Below are 22,801 nucleotides of genomic sequence, written 5' to 3'. Positions count from 1 at the left end.
AGACCAAACAGCGAGGTAATCGGTTTCGTCGGATTAGGGAAGGACAGAGAAAAAAAATCGGCCGTGCCCTTCCAAAGGAACCATCCCGGCATTTGCCTCGAGTGAGTTAGGGAAGTCACTGAAAACCCAAATCAGGATGGCCGGACACGGGATTGAACCGTCGTCCTCCCGGCAAGGGACTGGATGTTGTGTGTCCTTGATCATCATTTTCATCATCATTGACCCGCAAGTCGCCGAAGTAGCGTCAACTAAAAAGGACTTGCAATACGGCGGCCGAACATCCCCGAATGGGGACTCCCGGCCAACAGGGCCGTACGATCCTTTCATTTCAGTTATCTTCACTCGCGTACACTTAAAATCTAGGTTTTTTCAATTATGTTACCAGTTTTTAACAAAAATACGTCTATGGAAAAGCAGTTGTCCAGAAGAAATGATTTTAGGGGTACGTTTAAAACTCGTTTTGTAGACGGTCTGACGTATTCCGTTGCGTAAACGAGTAAACCTTTTTGGCGATGCTTATTGAACTTCTTTCTGAGCCACTGGCGGCTTTAATAATGGGTAATGAAGGTAGGGTTCCGTATCCTGGTTGGTAAAAAAGAATCTCTTATAGCATGACTTTGTTGTCGGTTTGTCTCAAGACCTTTTTTTCCTCAGGAGCTGGTGAAATGTATCAAGTTTACATTTATGTCGAATACTAAGGTGTGCCGTCCTCAGTGGTGTAAAAAATTTAAGCTCCTAAGTTAATGCAGTCAAAAGATACGTCCATTTATGTAACATATGTTGATACTTGCAAACTCGCTCATCACAACCTCTAGAGAAACCATCTACATACATAATTAAGCTTGTATGGAACTCTGGCACTTCCCTGTTCTTTTTATTTTCGTTACAGAGTGTTGTAGCTATGGACATCACTATCCTTCTGAATTTAAGATGGGTTACTTACGAAGATTTTCTTTGTTCCTGAAGCTGCAGATAAAATTCCTAACTCCTCGAAGAGGCACTTACAAGATAGTCATTACATATGCTCACTTTTAGGTGCTAATGCTTCTTTTCTAAGTGATGAATTGCACCAAAAAAATATTCCAGAATACGTTGCTGCGTGGAAATATGCAAAATACGTTAGAAGTTTGATCTTCTCTTTTCAGTGCTACCAATTACATGAAGAACAAAAGTAGCCGAGCGTAATTGTTTGAGCAGTTCACTTATATGCTTCTTCCAGTTAACGTTTGATTAATGTGTACATTCAAAAATCTGAAATATTTTACTTTGTTTACTGACTCCTGTTCGTATCGAACATCACACATGGATTGCTTCTTATGGGGTAGCCGCAAAGGTACAAGCACATTTTGAAAATTGAAGAAAAGCACAGGACAGTTGCTTCATCCACAATCCTTTATTGGGTACTTGTTTCGGAACGGTAACAGGTGGATCATCTGATGTAAAAAATACAACCACGCAATCATCTGAAGTTTTGAGGATTTTTCGTTACTTTTTTGTTTTTGTGAGTGTGTGTGTGTGGGGGGGGGGGGGGGGGGGAAGGTGGAGGTTGGGAGTGTGTGAGGGCGCTGTAGGTTGACGTTATCAAATAATTCTTTGAGGGAAGAAAACAGAGTTCCATTGCAGAGAGCTGTGTATTAATTTATTACTTGTTTTCCATCAACTATGGCTTCTTGTATTTGATAGTTGTCTTCAGTTGTTAGTTTTTGTGGAGGTTGTTGCTGCATTTGAGAATTTTCAAGTCAGTATTGATGTCTGTTGGGCTATATTTCATGTCCATAAGGTGTTCAGCAAATGTGGAATAACAGCTGTTAATTTTTAATTTTTATCTTCTGTTCTGTGTATCTGGTATTAAAGTTTATGCTTGCTGTCCTATATAAACTGATTTGCAGTCCTGACATGTTAGTTGGTAAACATCAGATGTGTTGTGTTTGTCTGTGTTTGTGTTGGTTGTCCTTAATTTTCTCTGTGTTGAGCTGTCTGTCCTGTAGGTTTTTTGAGTATGTTGCCTATTCTGTGGGCTGCTTTGTTGTTGTAGGTGAGAGTGAACCACTTTTTCGTTGTTGTTAGTGTTTCTTGTTCATGTGTGCTCATATGTGTGTTTTGTTTTAATTTTGTGGTTCATTAATCAATAGTGTACATATAGTATCCATTCTCTACAGTTATTTGTCTGATTGTCTGCAATTCAATGTTATAGTTGTTTTCAGTGAGTGGAGTATTGTTCAGTCTGTGTAGCATATATTGGAAGCCGGCTAGTTTGCGTGCAATCGGATGATTAGGATGTTTGTGAATGACTGTGCCGGTGGTGGTCACTTTCCTGAATATGGAGAATTGGTGTTGATTGTTGTGTCTGTATATTGCGAGATCAAGAAAATTTTACATTTTGTCGTTTTCTATTTGTATAGTGAATTTTATTTTTGGGTGGACTTGGTTTACATCACTGTGGTGTTGTTGGATGCGACTGGGTGTTTCATGTAGAAAGCATACGATGCCATCTACGTAACGATACCAATATATAATCTGGTACTCTCTGGGTCTTACTATTGTTTCAAATATTTCATTTTCAGTGTGACTGGGAAAAATGTTGGTTAGCAGTCCAACCATTTGCTAAATTTTTTATAATTTTGTATTCCACGATCGCTGCACAGAAAGGGAACCTTATAGAGCCCAAAATTCAAATGAGAAGTAGTGTTGCTCTGTGATTAGTTTTAGAACTCTAGCTGTTTCTTTTATGTGGAGTTTGGGAATTTCTGCGTGTTCTTATAATTGTTGTTTGATGATGTTGGTGGTTTCTGTGGTGGGGGTATTGGTATACATGGCGGACCCCATCCAAAAACATATGTATTGTCATAACAAACACGGATAAAAGAACTTCAACCTCAAGGTGATTACCTGAATTAAACATTCAGATTTTCTGTTTTGTTATAAATGTTGTTTATTCTTAAGTAACGGACAGGAGGATAAATGTGTAGAACAAAAATACTCCGTAGGTTACCTGGCCGTTTATATATCCTCACTCAGTTTCTAGACAGTTCATCGCTTCCAATTTTTAGGGGACTCTAGCGAGACCCGATAGGTATGCAGCACACCCAATGAACAGAAAACGCGTCTGCGACCATAACTGACCATAGTATATGTTTATTTATGCTATGAAAGGGAAGAATTGATTGGGAAGGGAGTGAGACAGGGTTGGAGCCTCTCCCCGATGTTATTCAATCTGCATATTGAGCAAGCAGTAAAGGAAACAAAAGAAAAATTCGGAGTAGGTATTAAAATCCATTGAGAAGAAATAAAAACTTTGAGATTTACCGATGATATTGTAATTCTGTCAGAGATAGCAAAGGACTTGGAAGAGTAGTTGAACGGAATGGACAGTGTCTGGAAAGGAAGATATAAGATGAACATCAACAAAAGTAAAACGAGGATAATGGAATTTAGTCGAATTAAGTCGGGTGATGCTGAAGGAATTAGGTATAGGAAATGAGACACTTAAAGTAGTAAATGTGTTTTGCTATTTGGGGAGTAAAATAACTGATGATGGTCGAAGTAGAGAGGATATAAAATGGAGACTGGCAATGGCAAGGAAAGCGTTTCTGAAGAAGACAAATTTGTTAACATTTAAGTGTCAGGAAGTCGTTTCTGAAAGTATTTGTATGAAGTGTAGCTATGTATGGAAGTGAAATATGGACGATAAATAGTTTGGACAAGAAGAGAATAGAAGCTTTCGAAATGTGGTGCTACAGAAGAATGCCGAAGATTGGATGGGCAGATCACATAACTAATGAGAAGGTAATGAATAGGATTGGGGAGAATAGGAGTTTGTGGCACAACTTGACTGAAAGAAGCGATCGGTTGGTAGGACGTGTTCTGAGGCATCAAGGGATCACCAGTTTAGTATTGGAGGGCAGCGTGGAGGGTAAAAATCGTAGTGGGAGACCAAGAGATGACTACACTAATGAGATTCATAAGGATGTAGTTTGCAGTAGGTACTGGGAGGAGGGGAAGCTAGCACTGGATAAAGTAGCATGGAGATCTGCATCAAACCAGTCTCAGGACTGAAAGACCACAACAACAACAACAACAACGGAAAACTACGGTAGTTTTATAACTCTATTTGTAACACATCCTTGCTCTGAAAGAAGTAACTATATACACAATTTTAGTAACATTTAATGTAAGAGCTTTGCTAGAAAGGAAAGGTCGCCAAGTCCATCTGCAAGAAAAGCAGGCCCACGAGACCGCATCCCTTTCCTGGATGACGAATCCAATTAAGATACGCCGTTGGGAACAATGGGCAATCCAATAACTTGCCGGCTAATACAGGGAGATGCGCAAATACGCACAAGTTGTTTCCGACTGGTAGCAAACACGGAGAGAGATGTCTTAAAGATAATTTGCCCCGTTGTTTTTCTGCGAGATGTTTAATCTGTAGAATTTGCCTGGCTCTCGGTGGATGCTGTTTGAGTTGGGCCCTCTTAAGGCGGTCCCCACCCCGTCGCGTTCCGTCCCCGGCTTTATGCAGGCTGGGGGGTGGCTGGCAGCTGTAACGGCCGCTGCTGCCACTAAACTTTGATCTTTCGCGGCGGCAGCGGCGGGGGCGGCTATCAGCGAGCAGAGAGCGGAGCGCTCGTAACGCGGCGGCAGCGCCTGCTCCACAGCGCGCGTCCGTCACTGTTTCCAACTCTCAGGCGACTCGATTTGCTCGCGGGGGAGTAAGAAATAGTCGAGTTAGTCGTAAAACGTCACACAGCGATGCTGCGCTGGTACCGGTCTCCATCCAGGCTTCCACGCTGTGAGAGCTTCGGAAACGCTATAAGGAGCAAGCTTTATTCGTCACTCTAGAGCTTATGGTTATCCAGTGAGCTGAAACTACTTACGAGGACACAGCGAAGCAGAGCTCTAGAGGGTGAAAAGTATTTAAACCGACAAACTCTGGGAGGTTGCAGGGATCATCAAAACAAATATTTTTCCCTAATGTCATTTTTTTCTGTGAGGATTATCTAAACCGGTGGAGGCCGTATTAGGCTCTTCAGTTGTTAGAGGCCGTATTACGCTCTTCAGTTGTCAGCAACTGCTGTCCACCAGTGTAGTAGTTTTACTAATGGAGCGATACACCTGGAATGAGTACACTGATATGGTTGGTGCGTACTACGTAGCGCACCACAACGGACGAGCTGCACAGCGGGTTTATCAACAACAATATCCTAATCGCCGTATCCGGAATCATACGACCTTTGCTGCTGTGTACCAACGTCTGCGTGAGACCGGGTCATTTATCAGATTACGCGAACAGGGACGCCGTCGCACGGTAAGAAAGCTGCAATTTGAGGAAGCTGTCTTGCAGCGTGTGGAGCGGGATCCTTCAATCAGCACTCGTGCAATTGCACGTAACATGGGGACGAATGTAAGATCAGTCCTTCGAGAGCAATTGTTACGCCCATTTCACTTACAGCGTGTCCACAACCTGGAATCAGTTGATTATCCACCCGAAGCATAGTTTTCGCAGTGGTACCTGGAACAGGGTGAAATGCATCCTACATTTCCATCCTCTGTGTTGTTTACCAATGAAGCAATGCTCGGGCGTGATGGAGTCTTCAACATGCACAATTCGCATGTTTGGAGTGAGGATAACCCATATGCCACAGTCATTAGCACTCATCAAGTGCGGTTCTTCGTTAATGGGTCGGTCGGTGTTGATGGGGACTGTTTAATTGGGTCGTATCTGCTACCTAGGCCATTAAATGGTAGGCACTATTACAATTTTCTCGCCAGAGCGTTGCCAGAATTGCTGGAAGACGTCCCGCTCCCTACAAACAACGCATGTGGTTCCAACATGACGGGGCGCCGGCATATTTCAGTCGTCGTGTGCGTAGATTCCTGGGCAGACGGTTCCCAGGATCGTGGATTGGTAGAGGTGGTCCTGTACCATGGCCTGCTCGATCCCCAGATATGTCCCCTCTGGACTTTCTTGTGTGGGGAGAGATGCGCAACCTTGTTTGCGCAACCCCTGTTGCATCAGAAGAACATCAGGCTGTCCGGATACTAGCAGCAGCAGGAACATTTCAGGATACTCCTGGGGTTTTTGCCCGTGTCAGACAGAACATGATCCGACGGTATAGCCTTTGTTTACGTGTCAGTGGAGGCATTTTTTAAAATCTACTGCAATTGGAATTGGGTTGTGTTAATGTGATGTCTCTCGGTCATAAAAAAATGGAGAAGTGTTTGTTGGTTTAATTAATTTGCCGCCAGAGAAATCTTTCTCTACCGGTTTAAATACTCCTCATCGGAAAAAATGACATTAGGGAAAAATATTTGTTTTGATGTCCCCTACAACCTCCCAGAGTTTGTCGGTTTAAATACTTTTCACCCTGTATATAGGGCATTTTAAAAACACTTTTACAAACTTTGGGGACAAGTTCCCTGCACCAAACCATGAAAAAAAAGTCTGGCAAACATTGACTCTAAAGCGCATACCTTAAATGCTATGAACATTGGTTCATCTTTGATACTTTGAAACAGATAGCTTCTACTGAGAACTCTTTGCTTCCCGCATTGCGGGAGGAGATAGTACCGACCAAAACAAGAAAAAAATGACCAGTAAACGTGCAATTTAAAGTGAGAACTTGTTTCATAACGTGTTTGACAGTACCGAAGATGAACAAGTACTCATAGCTCTTAAGGTACGCACTTTAGAGCCTATGGCTATTGAACATTTTTTCTTATTTTGGTCCATACCCCCTGAATATGGAAAGCCAAGAGCTTTCGATAAAAGAGACGTGTTACACAGTATCGAAGAAGAATGAGTGCTCATGGGTCTTTAGGTACGTACTTTAGAACCCCCGTTCGCTGTCTTTGTTTATTAGAAAAACACTTTCTAAAGCTAAGATTGCATAAATACTTCTTTATTTACAAACAATCGATTTCGGCAAAGTTTGCTGCTATCTTCAGGTCTTCAAACTCTTTGTTACGAAATATTGAGCTGGATACTAGCGATAAGCTGTCATGTAGATAAAACGTGGCATAATGTATTAAGGTCTGTCATAAATAAAAACGTCAAAAATGGTTCAAATAGCTCTGAGCACTATGGGACTTAACATCTGTGGTCATCAGTCCCCTAGAACTTAAACCTAACTAACCTAAGGACATTACACACATCCAAGCTCGAGGCAGGATTCTAACCTGCGACCGTGGCGGTCACGCGGTTCCAGACTGAAGCGCCTAGAACCGCACGGCCGCACCGACCGGCAATAAAAACGTTTAAAACCAAAAAGCACATTGTGCTCGTGGCGGTTTCCATATATGTAGCGCTCGCAGACGATTTTTACGGCATACATAACGTAGTACACAATAAAACGCACAGTAGTACATCTGCTTAAGTCATATGGACGTGTTCTGCTCTTGAAGATCCACCATAGATGGCGTGTAACGTACGTTCAAATAGTTGGAGTTTAATCGAACTTATGTAAACGGCCTTCTGGTCACTTTTCTCGTGCAGTGCTCTTTGGTATCCGGATGAAATGCTTCTTCGCTTGGAGAAAGCTGGGTGACTTCACGGGGTTTGCACTTTCATAAAATGGTCAGTTTGTGGCTTGAGAATGATACACATGTTATCTGCAGCTGAACCTTTCCTGTGCAAGCAACTCGACGGTGTGCAGCGAAAGATACTTCAGGCACCTCTGACTGACTCCAACTTCACTGTTCCATTCGCAGCATAACGTGGGAAGAATGGTTGCCCGTAGACCTTTTTAGCTGTAATGTCTCTTGTTTCGTCGTTGCGATCATTTCTCGAGACGTATGCGGCTTATATAATACGTTGACTGACTCTCTCCGGAACGTTCTTTCTCGTAATTTCAGTAGCAAATCTCCCGTGATGCACACCTCTCTTGCAGGGTCTCCGTAGCGCTCTCGCGCAGACTAAACCGTCCCGTGAGGAAACACGCTGTTCTTTGTTGGATCTCCAACTCTCCTATGAGTGCTACATCTACATCTACATCTACATCCATACTCCGCTATCCACCTGACGGTGTGTGGTGGAGTGTACTTCGAGTACCTCTATCGGTTCTTGCTGGTAAGGATCCCAGAATGATGAGAAATATTCAAGAATCGATCGAACAGATGTTTTATAAACCACTTCTTTCGTGCATGAGTTATGTTTCCTTAAATACCTTCCTATAAATCAGAGTCTGGCAACTGCTTTTTTTGTTATTGGTTTCATGTAGTTATTCGAATTGAGGTCGCTCTCGCTGGTTACTCCTAGATGTTTTACGGTAGTTACTCTTTCAAACAATTTGCCATCAATAGCATAACTGTAGACTAGACGATTTCATTTCCTACGTATGCGCAAATGTTTCACGTATTCACTTACAGAGTCAACTGCACTATTCGTCAGTCCCATGCGGGTCTTCCAGCGCTTCTCTACACTCATCGGACGTTATCCGCTAGGTCATTTATAATATATACAGGGTCTTTGTTTTACCATAAGGGAACCAAATATCTCGATGCAATATGCAATAAAAATGGGAAGGTTCCCACCTGAAAATACAATATTGACTCATTTCATGCAGGAGGGATATTTAGGAATTGACCAGTTGTAGCACAGACAGTTGTCTCCTTTACTAATATTAACTTCTCACCAGGAACATTTGTTTCGTATGATACGTCGATTTCGAGAGATATATATGTGTAGCCTTAAAACGAACACTGTGTATGCTGTAAACAGCCTTCCCGGCGTGGTCAGGGATTTTCTCTGCCTCGTGATGACTGGGTGCTGTGTGATGTCCTTAGGTTAGTTGGGTTTCAGTAGTTCTATGTTCTAGGGGACTGATGACCATAGATGTTAAGACCTATAGTGCTCAGAGCCATTTGAACCATTTTTTCTAAACAGCTACGGTCGTTTTACACTTCCTTGAGGTACTTACAATATCACCTTTACATCCGTTGATTTTGTTCTGTTGAGTTCTGTCTGCAAGGAAGTCTAGAATCCAGTCACATATCTGTCACGATATTGGTAATTAAGTACTTTTTTCACTAAACAGCAGTGCAGAATTGTATACAATGCCTTCCTGAAGTCAAGGAACACGGATTCAGCTTGAGTGGCGATATCTACGACGTTGTGGATCTCGTGGAGGTACAGGGCTCGTTAGTTTCCCGATATTTCTGTTTGTGGAATCCGAATGAATTTTAAAGGGTAGACTTTCGTTCCCCTTAACCGTCATAATCCGACGAAATATGTGTCTATTTCGCCGTAGCCAGCTGCATTCTCGAAAATTTGGTGAATATTTTAGTTAAGTAGATGAAATACGTTTTCTTTCCGCAGCTCATGGGCGCTGGCGCGTTCCGTCAGTGGTCTGACAACTATCTGAATAAGAATAATAAAAAAAACTAAGTTCTCATATACTGAATGCAAAAGGTGCCATGCGATATCTGTTGAGAACCACTGAAGAAATAACTACAACGAAAACAGACCAGCCGGCCGGGGTGGCCGAGCGGTTCTAGGCGCTACAGTCTGGAACCGCACGACCGCTACGGTCGCAGGTTCGAATCCTGCCTCGGGCATAGATGTGTGTGATGTCCTTAGGTTAGTTAGGTTTAAGTAGTTCTAAGTTCTAGGGGACTGATAACCTCAGAAGTTAAGTCCCATAGTGCTCAGAGCCATTTGAACCGAAACAGACCACTAGAAAGAAGACGAAAAGAAGTGGGCTAATGACTGGCGTTGCTGCTTCTGGATATGGAGATTCCGAGCTCCGTTTCCGGTCGGATTGAGATTTTTTTCCGCTCGGGGACTAGATATTGCGTTGTCCTTATCATCTTTTCATTATCAGGGTCGCGCAAATCACCGAAGTGGCTTCAAATAGAAAGACTTACACTAAGCGGTTAAAACATCGATATGCTTTCATTTCATTTCAATATGTTTTGTGCCACAGAAAGGTAATTATTTATATAGCACTTATGGTAGTTTTGTGATTTTGGCTATTTAAACATTTACAGACCTTTTCTGCACTGTTTTGTAAGAAGTTACCCAACGAAGCCAGATTTTATATCAATTTTCATAGCGTAGTGCAATGCAGTCCGTTTACATTATATGCAAACTGAAGTGCTTCCGCCGAGACTGCACTACACTGAATTTCAGTCCTGCGCCGAAAGCAGTGATGGCAGATACCGAATGGATGCAAGCGCCGAAGTTAGCTGTCGGTACTGGGACAATGGACGGATGGCGCGGCTGGCCGGTACCGGTGCGCAAGTTGAGGATTCCTGTCCTGCGCCCGGTTGGCCGCTACACAAGTTGTGGCGTGCCTGGACGGACCAGTAGGGGGAGGAATACCCTCGCCAGTCCGGTCTGCGCCGCTGAGCCAACACCGGAGATGAAATCTCGAATGCGCCGTCAGGGGGCAGGGCGAGTGTTTAGACAGGCCCGCTGGCCTGATGGGAGCGGCGGCAGCAGGCACCTGTGCGCCGGCTCAGCTGCGCGTTAAACGCCGCTGCCTGCCGCCCCTCGTCCCAAACCCATCTCCTAGAATCTACGTCCCTCCGTCACGTAAATGAAGGAACGTGAGGGAAGCCACACCACTGAAAAGTGTTGGCGAGTGGAAAACACCACGCTAAGCTACTCCTTCTTTTCACCCCCCCCCCCTCCTATCCCTCATTTCTCTTTCCGAGCGTTCATTTGGTCGTTGCGCTCCACTGTTTTCATTATCTGGCAAATTTAGTTCTACTTAACTACTGGCCATTAAAATTGCTACACTACGAAGATGACGTGCTACAGACGCGAAATTTAACCGACAGGAAGAAGATGCTGACACATGCAAATGATTAGCTTTTCAGAGCATTCACACAAGGTTGGCGTCGGTGGCGACACCTACAACGTGCTCACATGAGGAAGGTTTCCAACCGTTTTCTCATACACAAACAGCAGTTGACCGGCGTTGCCTGGTGAAACGTTGTTGTGATGCCTCGCGTAAGGAGGAGAAATGCATACCATCACGTTTCCGACTTTGATAAAGGTCGGATTGTAGGCTATCGCGATTGCCGTTTATCGTATCGCGACATTGCTGCTCGCGTTGGTCGAGATCCAATGACTGTTAGCAGAATATGGAACCGGTGGGTTCAGGAGGGTAATACGGAACGCCGTGCTGCATCCCAACGGCCTCGTGTCACTAACAGTCGAGATGACAAGCATCTTATCCGCATGGCTGTAACAGATCGTGCAGCCACGTCTCGATCCCTAAGTCAACAGATGGGGACGTTTGCAAGACAACAACCATCTGCACGAACAGTTCGACGACGTTTGCAGCAGCATGGACTATCCGCTCCGAGACCGTGGCTGCGGTTACCCTTGACGCTGCATCACAGACAGGAGCGCGTGCGATGGTGTACTCGACGACGAACCTGAGTGCACGAATGGCAAAACGTCATTTTTTCGGATGAATCCAGGTTCTGTTTACAGCATCATGATGGTCGCATCCGTGTTTGGCGACATCGCGGTGAACGCACGTTGGAAGCGTGTATTCGTCATTGCCATACTGGCGTATCACCCGGCGGGATGGTATGGGGTGCCATTGGTTATACGTCTCAGTCACCTCTTGTTCGCATTGACGGCACTTTGAACAGTGGACGTTACATTTCAGATGTGTTACGACCTGTGGCTCTACACTTCATTAGATCCCTGCGAAACCCTACACTTCAGCAGGATAATTCACGACCGCATGTTGTAGGTCCTGTACGGGCGTTTCTGGATACAGAAAATGTTGGAGTGCTGCCCTGGCCAGCACATTCTCCAGATCTCTCACCAATTGCAAACGTCTGGTCAATGGTGGACGAACAACTGACTCGTCACAATACGCCTGTCACTACTGTTGATGAACCGTGGTATCGAGTTGAAGCTGCATGGACAGCTGTACCTGTACACGCCATCCAAGCTCTGTTTGACTCAATGCCCAGGCGTATCAAGGCCGTTATTACGGCCAGAAGGGATTGTTCTGGGTACTGATTTCTCAGGATCTATGCACCCAAATTGCCTGAAAATGTAATCACATGTCAGTTCTAGTATAATATATTTGTCCAATGAACACCCGTTTATCATCTGCATTTCTTCTTTGTGTAGCAATTTAATGGCCAGTAGTGTTCGTGGACAGGTGCCCTTTCTGTTGCCACAGCTGTCAGTTAACCTGAGCGACTAAAGTTGTACACACGTTGTGTCTGGGATTCGCGTTAATATTGCTCTGGTGTGTTATCGGACTTAAATTATTTGCGTATCATATTTTGTAAGGTGGAGATTCAGCATTTGCCTAAATGAGCGTGTAAAACGGCCTAAAAGCACTTTTAGGCTTACCAGTGTACCAGATCAACTGTGATCAATTCTGTTGCACTGCAGAACAGTGTACTTGGTGCAGACAGAAAAATTTCACTTTCCTGGCAACACTAGAGACAGAACAGAATGGGTCAGTAGCCAGGTGGAATCCCAGCCAGAAAGGATCACTGATAGTACAGTGGTAACACAGGTGATATTGTGACACCCTGAATGGCACGCTAGCCAGCAATGTAGCAGAATGACGTCATGGCGACAGAGAGATTTCGTTGTAATGGGGATGGCGGAAAGCGTCAGAAGTAGTTCTAAGTTTTAGGGGACTGATGACCTCCGAAGTTAAGTCCCATAGTGCTCAGAGCCATTTTTGAAGACCTAGACCCTGTGAGCGGAAGTGCGTGTTTTCACGCAGTCTGCTATCCGGGCAGCTTAGATGGTGCAGAAGATGATGTCTTATTTTTCAGACAGTAATAAACGGCTCTGAGAGCATTTTACTGTGACATCTTACTTAGATATGCACACGAGTGTGCGTGAGGTAAATTGGACAAGAAACACAAGAAGTTACAGGAATAGGGAGGTCGAGGTCGAGTGGACAGGTGCCCGTAAAAACATAAATTCCAGTGAAACAGAAGAAAGAAAAAGAATATAAAATTGCGGAAGACGAGGAATGGGGATGATAATAAACACTGGCTTAATTTGAAAAGGAGAAGACGCCAGGTGGAAGCGTAAATAAGAGGAAGAAAGAAACGGTAAAGAATGAAAGGAGCACACGGGACGAGAGTGTCGGCTAATTTCGGCGTTCCCTGGAGGGGTGGTGGGGCGCAGAGAAGGGATGTGGGGAGTTGGTGGTGGGGGGGAGGGAGGAGGAGGCTGCGGTGATTTAGGCGACTCGCGGAAGCCGGCGCAAACACTGCGCCGCCTCCACGGAGCACTGCGACGCCGGAATACGGCTGTCTTCTGTTTGCTCAGCTCCTGCGGGACCCGGCTGCTCCGAGCCAAGCACACTTCTTTCTGCAGATCCCCGCGACGACAGCACCCGGGCTCAACGCACCGGAGGATGCAGGAGTCGCTTGCGAATCCGCTGTCGACTGGATCCGTCAACTCCTCCTTACATCCAAGGAAATGCCTATCAGTGTTACAGTGGGAACAAAAAGTATGCATGTAGTGTTTCGACCAAGTCAGTTGTGGGAACGCTGTTAGTAAATTAACCTCCGACTGCCTATTTAAAATAAATAGGTGCTTGCACCTTCATGGCAGTTACATGGTTGGAAAAGGAGAATTTGAAAGTCACAATGTGTAAGTAAGCTATTTCATTCGTCAGTATATACACACCAAGTGACTGAAATGGTATTATTGCGTCTACCCGCCAATTACGAAGTATTGGAGAGTGTCTTGAAAGGAGGACAGTGTCTTGAAAGGAGGATATAAGATGAACATCAACAAACGCAAAACGAGGATAATGGAATGTAGTGGATTTAAGTCGGGTGATGCTGAGGAAATTAGACTAGGAAATGAGACACTTAAAGTAGTAAAGGAGTTTTGCTATTTGGGTAGCAAAATAAATGATGATTGTCGAAGTAGAGAGGATATAAAATGTAAACTGACAATGGCAAGGAAAGCGTTTCTGAAGAAGAGAAATTTGTTAACATAGGGAATAGATTTAAGTGTCAGGAAGTCGTCTCTGAAAGTATTTGTATGGAGTGAAGCCATGTATGGAAGTGAAACATGGACGATAAATAGTTTGGACCAGAAGAGAATAGAAGCTTTCGAAAAGCGGTGCTACAGAAGAATGCTCAAGATTAGATGGGTCGATCAAATAACTAATGAGGAGGTATTGAATAGAATTGGGTAGAAGAGGAGTTTGTGGCACAAGTTGACAAGAAGAAGGGACCGGCTGGTAGGTCATGTTCTGTGGCATCAAGGGATCACAAATTTAGTATTGGAGGGCAGCGTGGTGGGTAAAAATCGCAGAGGGAGACCAAGAGATGAATACACTAAGCAGATTCAGAAGGATTTAGGTTGCAGTAAGTACTGGGAGATGAAGGAGCTTGTACGGGATAGAGTAGCATGGAGAACTGCATCAAACCAGTCTCAGGACTGAAGACCACAACAACAACCACAACAACAAGGATTGGACAAAACTATGGAAACGCCGCTAGAAATGCGTGCTTGAACATAAACGCAGTTGCTAGCCAAGCCTCAGTTTGCGCTTTTGTTGGGAGACACCTAATGTCTGCAAATCTTCGCACTTGTCAGTCGGAACCGAACAGTGTTCTGTATAGTTGTGAGCGCATTACGTCGGTGCTAAGTGAATTCGAATGTGGACGATTTGTTGGCACTCGTATGATGGGCGCTTCTGTAACCAAAGGAGCCAAAGTGTTTGGTATTTCGAGAAGCACCGTATCGAAGATTTATACCATCTACAGGTAAAGTGGCAGAACGTCATCTGCTAAGTTACAAACCAGACGAGAATATACGTTGAATGATGTTGACGCATGGTCCTTGAAGAGGGTTGTGACGGAAAATGAGATGATGACAGCTGGAAAAAACACTGCAGAACTAAAGGTCGCACTCGTGAACGTTGTCAGCACCAAAACAACACGAAGGTACAGTAGCTCTAGAAGTAGGGAATTTCAATGCAAGCTGGAATTTCAAAACCAAGAGCAATGACAGAATTTTATTTGGTCGGATAAGTCTTGTTTCACACTGATTCCAAATCCTGGAAAAGTTTACGTCCCGAGAATGAAACAATCGGTGATGATTTGGGCAACCACATCGAGGTATTGCATGTTCCTCATCATTACACTGTAAGGTCGCTTTACTGCCAACGGGAAGATATAAGATTTCCTTGAAAATCATACGGGACCTGTATTTATCCAGTCAGAGAATGCCAACGGTTTTCCTGCGCCGTGTTATGTATGCTAATGTGCTGTGTTTGTAGTGTTTTCATATTTTTGTCCACTTCCTGCACGCAAGGTGCAAGTGGTCGAGGAAGACATTCAGATGTGTCTGATGAACTTGTGCAGTATGTTGACTAAACTGTGAGTGCGAGACGTAGGTTCACAATCTCAACCCTCTTTAACACTGTCATCGACAGTTTAGGTTACCATACGTTTTGTGCATCGTTGGTACAAAAGCTTATAACCGATGTCCATGAAAGTGAAAGCATGGTTTCGACATTAACATTGCCTCAGTGCAGCAGTTAAGAGGGGGAGTAATTTTTTTAACAGAAACAGGCCTGGGACCCGTCATGGGGGCAGTACATGAACCCAGAAACTAAAAACAGTCCGAACAGTGCGTGTACACTCTTTCTCCCAAGCAGCCCAAAAAATTCAAGGAGACGCTTTGAAACCGAAAACGATTTTGCGCTTTTTTCAGATCACAGAAGAATTTTGGGAACGGATTTCATAAGAGTGACTATCGAAATTTCATAAGAGTCTCAAAATAAGCTGTGTTGTCACAGAATTGTAAAACGTTACATTCACATCCATTCGAGTGTAAATCGTAAGCGAAACAGCAAACTGATTTCATACAACAGTTAATCAGAGCTCACCAACCATTACCAACCAATATAGCAACTCTCTATCGAAATAATATTAAAAGTAATTATAAAATTTTTAGATTAGCGTAACATTACCCTGAAATGACCAGCGTTAGCAGCGAAAGATTTAGATGTTCTTTTATCCCATGTACTTTTTGAGAGTGGAACGTTGGAAAAATATTCTGAAAGTAGTTCTACGAATCCTCAGACAAACACGAGAAAATTATATAGTCGTCGTGTAGCTGTAGATGAGACCAAAGCTGTACACCTACATGGAAGTACGGAAGGCTCTAGTTTTGACCGGTTCGAGAGGAGCCGCAGAATGCTGTAGGGAAGCGACGATTCTGTTCACCTTCAGTCCTGGACGGGGGTGGGCCATCGTCTTCCTGCAGTGCCTTGGCGTGGTGAGACGAGGCAGGGCTACGTACGAACCCCCCCCCCCCCCCCCCCCCCTGCCGACTACTGGTGGAGCGGCGAGCGCTCGCCGCATAAAACCCGGCTCCATCGCCCCGCCGCCCAGCAATAAACCCACCCTAAGAAGCCGACAGCAAACGTATACTGAGCCTCCGAGGGCCATCAAGAAGCAGTGGATCCATAAAAGTAAATTAAAACCATTATCAAGTTTGAGAATGCCATGAGGAATGAATCCGGAAACAATTCGGAAGTGCCCTTACGCTGAATCAGGAGTGGTTATTAAGTCCAAGTTTGTTTTAATGAAAAGTAGCTAACTCGCATTTTAAGGAGCTGTATTTCAGAATGTGGCCGTTATGTGAAGTCGCAGCGGGTGGAGGCCTTCGAAGTTCGTGTCTGAGTTCGATGTAGATTGTATATGCGCCTTCATTTTTCACTACTTCGTCGTCACTGGCGTTTCAGTCCCGACACCGGAGATGTTTCCTGCAGAGGAAGCCATCTACACTAACTTTATAGTATTCGAGTCTTTCTTTTACTGGGCACATCATTAAAGTCTCGTATCAACTCTTGCTGCAGAGGGAAGTATGAAATACACTATGCAAAATAATTATATTGAGTGAAATAATATCAGTTTTGTGTCATACAGATTATTTCATGCATGACACAAAACCGACACATTTACGACCCGTCAGTAAGACGACAGGAAAAATTCCCCAAAGTACATTGAATGAACGATATTTGCGGTACTGTCTCCACTGTGACTAGATTGTCAATTTGCAGGAACTGATTTCTAAAACATCGAAGAAATTAATTTTGCCCACAGGATCTCGACACAGCCTGAATGGAATTGACGAAAATATACTTGCTTATGTAATTTATGGGCAAAACACAAAAATATTCGTAACTCAAAAAGATGTGATAGAAAGGCGATTAATTTTCTTGTTTTCCATTCGCGCCCGAGGGCTCTCTCTCTCTCTCTCTCTCTCTCTTTCTTTTTGTCTTTTCCCCGTTTCTTCTACGGTATCGAAATTTGTTTTATGGGTGTTGGAAATGTTGCTAGCAATTCGGGCCGAATGCTCTTCCTGACATCATCCGAGCGTGTTAATTTAGACAGTGTCTGAAATATACAATATACGTGACAGTTTGTCATCAACTGAAGTGACGTGAAGTAATTTCTTATCATTTTTTTTTCGTTTTGCGAAATGACTTCTCGTCATGTACCTAAACAGTTTAAATGTGTCATACTTTGGAAATATTTTTTAAGTAATAAGAACGCTCATCTATAGATAAACTAAGTCTAAACAAAGTGGTCGTCACAGCTTGTTTCTGGCAGTACTTAGGAAACAAGTCAATTGGAAGGCAGTGAAGTTGGTCGAAAGACAATGCAAGTGGCCATTTGTATCATTTCACTTAGGCGAACAGATATTGGCTACTTGTTAGCCTGGCGTCGTAAGGTAAAGTTGCTTCCATGTATAAGACGTTACAATCCAGTTTTTCTTCACAGAGAGAGTGGGTGAAAGTAAATCTAGATCAGTGGTCATCAAACTGCGGTCCGTAGGCCGCACGCCGCTCGAATCAAGTTCTCGTGTGGCCTGCGATTCTCAGCCGTATTTTATAATAATACGCTTCTAGTAACAAACAGGAGAACCTAAACCCATCAGCCAGAGTTGAAAGATTCTTAAGTATTTTTCTTGCACAGCAACAAACAAAAATATTTACTGAGACTGTAATATTTCAAGATGGACGTAATTTTGATTCACGTTGGTGAATTCAGACGCGAGCTAAGTAACATTTGACGCTTACTTGAGGGGCAGAGTAAAGACGAAGTAAATATTTCACAATCCGAATGAAGAACAGCTACCACCATGAGTAACTTAGAAGTAGATATCCTAGGAGTAGTGAAGCAACTTAAATCGCTTAATAAAAGCAAGTCATTCGATCCAGATTGTATTTCAATTTCGTTCCTTTCAGAGAATGCTGATGGAATAGCTCCACACTTAACAAGCATATACAACTGTTTGCTCGACGAGAGATCCGTACGCAAAGACTGGAAAGTTGAAGAGGTGACACCAATATTCAAGAATGGCAATAGGAGTAAGCCACTAAATTAGAGGCCCATATCATTAACGGCGATTTTCAGCAGGATTTTGGAACGTACATTGTGTTCGAATATTACGAATTACCTCGAAGAGAACGGTCTAAAAATGGTTCAAATGGCTCTGAGCACTATGGGACTCAACTGCTGAGGTCATTAGTCCCCTAGAACTTAGAACTAGTTAAACCTAACTAACCTAACGACATCACAAACATCCATGCCCGAGGCAGGATTCGAACCTGCGACCGTAGCGGTCTTGCGGTTCCAGACTGCAGTGCCTTTAACCGCACGGCCACTTCGGCCGGCCGAGAACGGTCTATTGACACACTCAAGAAGGATTTAGGAAAAGTCGTCCTTAAGAAACACAATTAGCTCTTCACTCAAACGAAGTGCTGAGTGCTACTCACCAGTGATTTCAAATTTATTTTGTATTTATGGTTTTCAGAAGGCTTTTGACGCTGTACCTCACAAACGGTTTGTAGTCAAATTGTGTACTTATGGAATATCGTCTCAGTTATGTGACTAGATTCCTAATTTCCTGCTAGAGAGGTCATAGTTAACTGTAATTCGCGGAAAGTCATCAGTAAGATAGAAATAATTTCTGGTGTTCCCCAAGGTAGAGTTATAGGCCCTCTGTTGTTCCTTGTGTATATCAATTATTTACGAGACAATCTGAGCAGCGCTCTTCGGTTGTTTTCAGATGATGCTATCATTTATCGTCTAGTTAAGTCATCAGAAGATGAAAACGAATTGCAAAACGATTTCGGAAAGACACCTGTACGACGCCAAAATTAGCAGTTGACCGTAAATAAAACTGCGAGGTCATTCATAAGAGGGATAAATGGAATCATTAAACTTCGGTTTCACGACAAATCAGTCAAATCTAAAGGTTCTAAATTCAACTCAGTACATAGGAATTATAATTATGAAAAATTAAAATTGGAAAGAACGCTTAGAAAATGCTGTGGGGAAGGTGTACCAAAGACTGCGTTTTAATGGCAGACCAGTTAGTAGGTGCAGCCGATCTACAAAAGAAACTGCCTGCACTACGCTTGTCCGTCCTCTTTTGGAGTTCTGCTGTGCTCTGTGGCATCGTTATCAGATTGGATTAACGGTGTACATAGAGAAAATTCAAAGAAATGCAGCACGTTTTATATTATCGAGAAACAGGGGAGAGAGTGTCACTGATTTGATACAGGAATTGGGATGGACTTAATTTTAAAAAATGCGGTTTTCGTTGCGGCGGAATCTTCTCACGAAATTTCAATAATCAACTTTCTCCTTTGAATGCGAAACTATTTTGTTGACGCCGACCTATATGGGGAGAAGTGATCGAGAATTGTTGTGAAAGTGGTTCGATGAACCGTCCGCCAGGGACTTAAATGTGGTTTGCAGGGTATCCATGTAGATGTAGAGTGCTATATAGCTCGGCCGCTGCGGGTTTAATAGAAGTGAGGGAGGAATATTTTATTGTTTGTCTTCCAGAGCTGACAACTCACAAGCGTGGACAACTAGCACCGTTCAGTTGCTATGGTACAAACGTCAAATGGAAGTAGTATGGGTGCATGAATGCGCACTATAGAGACGATCATCTGCAAATGTGATAGACGTTTGTGGCAAGTAACATGAAATCAAATTGTAATGCAATGGAATGAGTAAAAGAAAAGTGACACTGAAAACATTTAGTAAACATTTGTGATCGTGTCTCATATTGTAGTAACTGTTATTAATTAATTAAACAGTCATTTATGTAGGCTACCAGTTAATATTAAGGTCAGTAGTGGAAGGTGCGGTGAGGTGGCCAGTAGGGAAAAAGTGGCCACTCCATATTCTTTTCACCTGAAAAGTGCTGCAGCCTGCCGAGAAGTGGTCAGACTAGCTGCACTGTGTACCGCCATTGGTGTCAGAGACACTTAAAGAGGAACGTCTTTCCATTATTTTTTAGTCTCATATAAAATAAGTTATTTATATTATTCTTGTTGTCTCCTGAGAGTAATAATGTTTTACAATATCAACGTTTAAAGAATGGCTTTTAAACTATAAATGTAGTTCCTCTTTTTTATTTCAGATTAATAGCTTCCTCTGTGGACCACGGTCCGGAGTAGTGGCCAAGGTGTTCACCCAAATAAGAGTAGTTACTTCAAAAAAAAGTATAGTACCAAAGATGAAACTCAGTTATAAATCTTTTTGTATACAAATCTGTCATCCACCATTATATCCCTTTCTGATAATTTTAATGAAATGTTATTATTTAAAACCGTGTCTAGACTGTTATATTTGGCCTCATGCAAAAGTCTGATTTGAAAACGGTATATTGCACCCACTTGGTATTCTTTCAGATGCTGGGGCTTGAAGATGCCTAGAAAATACGCCTGGAAATCAGAAAAATGAACATGGCATCAGGTTGTGATGGCACTGGCCACATTGCCCGCTTAGGTACGGAGAATTGGTCACTATGTGAGCCTTCAGAAAAATGCATGTATTTCCAATATATTATTTCCTTTTCCACTTCAAATATTTGCTGTAGCAAGGTAAGCTTCTGTCAATAACCATGGTTTGCTGGAAACTGAATTTCACTTTCAGTTACCACTTTACATCCCCCCCACCCACCCACCGCTCATTCCTATGCGGACCGAGAGGCCATCCAGCAATGTCAACAGTGGGTCGTAAGGAAAGATGTTTGACGACCACTGGTCTAGATTAAATTTTGTGTCGAGATGAACATTTGCAAGCTTGTCGTAACGAACCGGATTCTAGAGTGATTTGAAGGGGAGGCGCTATACGACGTCTGCCTATTATGGAAACCAGTGACCGCTGATATGAGATGCACTAGCGCCGGAGGTACTTTTCAGCATTAACTGATAGTAATAACTTGAGTAGCTAAAGGTGAAATCCACTGGGAGGTACAACTTGCGAACATACGGCGTATTCTAACAATACTGTAGATCTCTCAAAGTGTCCTCCGCCCGTAGAAACAAGACCTTGATCAGATTTTGCAGCATTATTCGAAACGTCGCAAAACGGCTGCTGTGCTGGTAACCGTCAGACTCACGGTGCGCGAGGCTTAATCCGAGGCCGCAAATATGAAAATCCCCGGGGCGCAGCTGTGCAGCGGTGGGCGACGCGTGGCGCTGGGCTGGTGGCGCAGCTGCAGGTGTCGAGGGGCGAATTACGCGGCGCCTCCCCTCCCTCGTACTCACCTACCTCCGCCCTTGGCGCGGCAGGCGCGCATTTGCATCTCTCCAGTCTTAATCTGAATTGTTAGCTCGACGCCCCACCACGGAACTAATTAAACGACGCCGGTTTTCATTAGGGCTGTCAGGTGGCGCCACCATTGCCGACCCAAATTTGCCGCATTCCCGCTGCCGAGCCGGTTCCACCCTTGCCGGGTGCGATTCGCCAACCGGCGAGAGGGAAATCGCTGGGGCGACGGCTCCCGGGGGACGCAGACGCAGCCACCTGCCCACGCAAACTCCCCACCCAGTCGATGCTGCTGGCACTACCTCGGGCACTTGTAGCGGCAGGTGTATAACGACCCCACGACATCCCGCTGCCCTCCTCAAGTAGGCCGAACACAGGAAAGAAATTAGCACCACCGAAGGTTTGTGACACCGTTCCTCGCCAGCTGCTTCTAATCAAATTTCATGCCTGTGGAGTACCGTCACAGCTGTGCGACTGAATTCGTCACTTTCCGTCAGGAAGGTCACAGTCCATAGTAACTGATGGAAAGTCATCGAGTGAAACACAAGTGACATCCGCCGTTCTCCAAGGAAGCGTTGTAGGCCATCTACTGTTCTTGATCTACATAAACGGTTTGGGAGACAATCTGAGCAGTTATCCTAGATCGTCTGCAGATGGTGCAGGCGTTTACCGTCTAGTAATGTCATCAGAAGATCAAAACCAATTGTAAAATAATATAGACGTCACATCTGTATGGTGAGAAAAGTAAAACTGACTCTAAACAATCGAAAGTGAGAGATCATCCACATAAATACTAAAAAGAATCCACTGAATTTCAGTTATACGCTAAATCACACAAATTTAAAAACTGTCAATTCAACTATACACGTTGGAATTACAATTACGAACAACTTAAACTGGAACCATCTCATAGAAAATGTTGTTGAAAATACCAGCCAAACATTACGCTTGTCCTTACTCTTCTGCAGCATAACTGTGCGGTATGGGATCCTTACCACATAGGACTTATGGAAGACTTCGAAAAAGTTTGCAGGGGGGGGGGGGGGGGGGCAGCTCCTTTTGTATTATCGCGAGAAAGGGAACAAGTGTGACAGATATGATGCGCAAGTTGTGATGATAATTGTTAAAAGAAAGTCATTCCGGCGTAATCTTTTCACGAAATTTCAGCCACCAAGATACTCCTCAGAAATCAAATATATTTCGTTGCCTCCCGTCTACCTCGGGTGAAATGATTAGCGCTATAAAATAAGAGAAG

At 43.7% G+C, this 22,801-nt stretch overlaps 1 protein-coding gene across 1 annotated transcript in view; it reads right to left on the bottom strand.

Annotated features, from left to right (window-relative positions):
• The window catches only part of LOC126471331 (PR domain zinc finger protein 1-like), a 64,832-nt gene extending 48,614 nt beyond the window's left edge, over positions 1-16,218 (bottom strand). Inside the window, exons 1-2 of the mRNA XM_050099482.1 lie at positions 16,192-16,218; positions 4,437-4,644 (exon numbers count right to left, since the gene is read on the bottom strand). Of these exons, the coding sequence (XP_049955439.1) occupies positions 4,437-4,644; positions 16,192-16,218 (235 nt within the window). The remainder of the gene's footprint in view (positions 1-4,436; positions 4,645-16,191) is intronic.
• Between the last annotated feature and the right edge of the window lie 6,583 nt (positions 16,219-22,801).

The sequence above is a fragment of the Schistocerca serialis genome, chromosome 1 (assembly GCF_023864345.2).
Source record: "Schistocerca serialis cubense isolate TAMUIC-IGC-003099 chromosome 1, iqSchSeri2.2, whole genome shotgun sequence".
Lineage (NCBI taxonomy): Eukaryota > Metazoa > Arthropoda > Insecta > Orthoptera > Acrididae > Schistocerca > Schistocerca serialis.
This window is presented reverse-complemented; position numbering and strand designations above follow the sequence as displayed.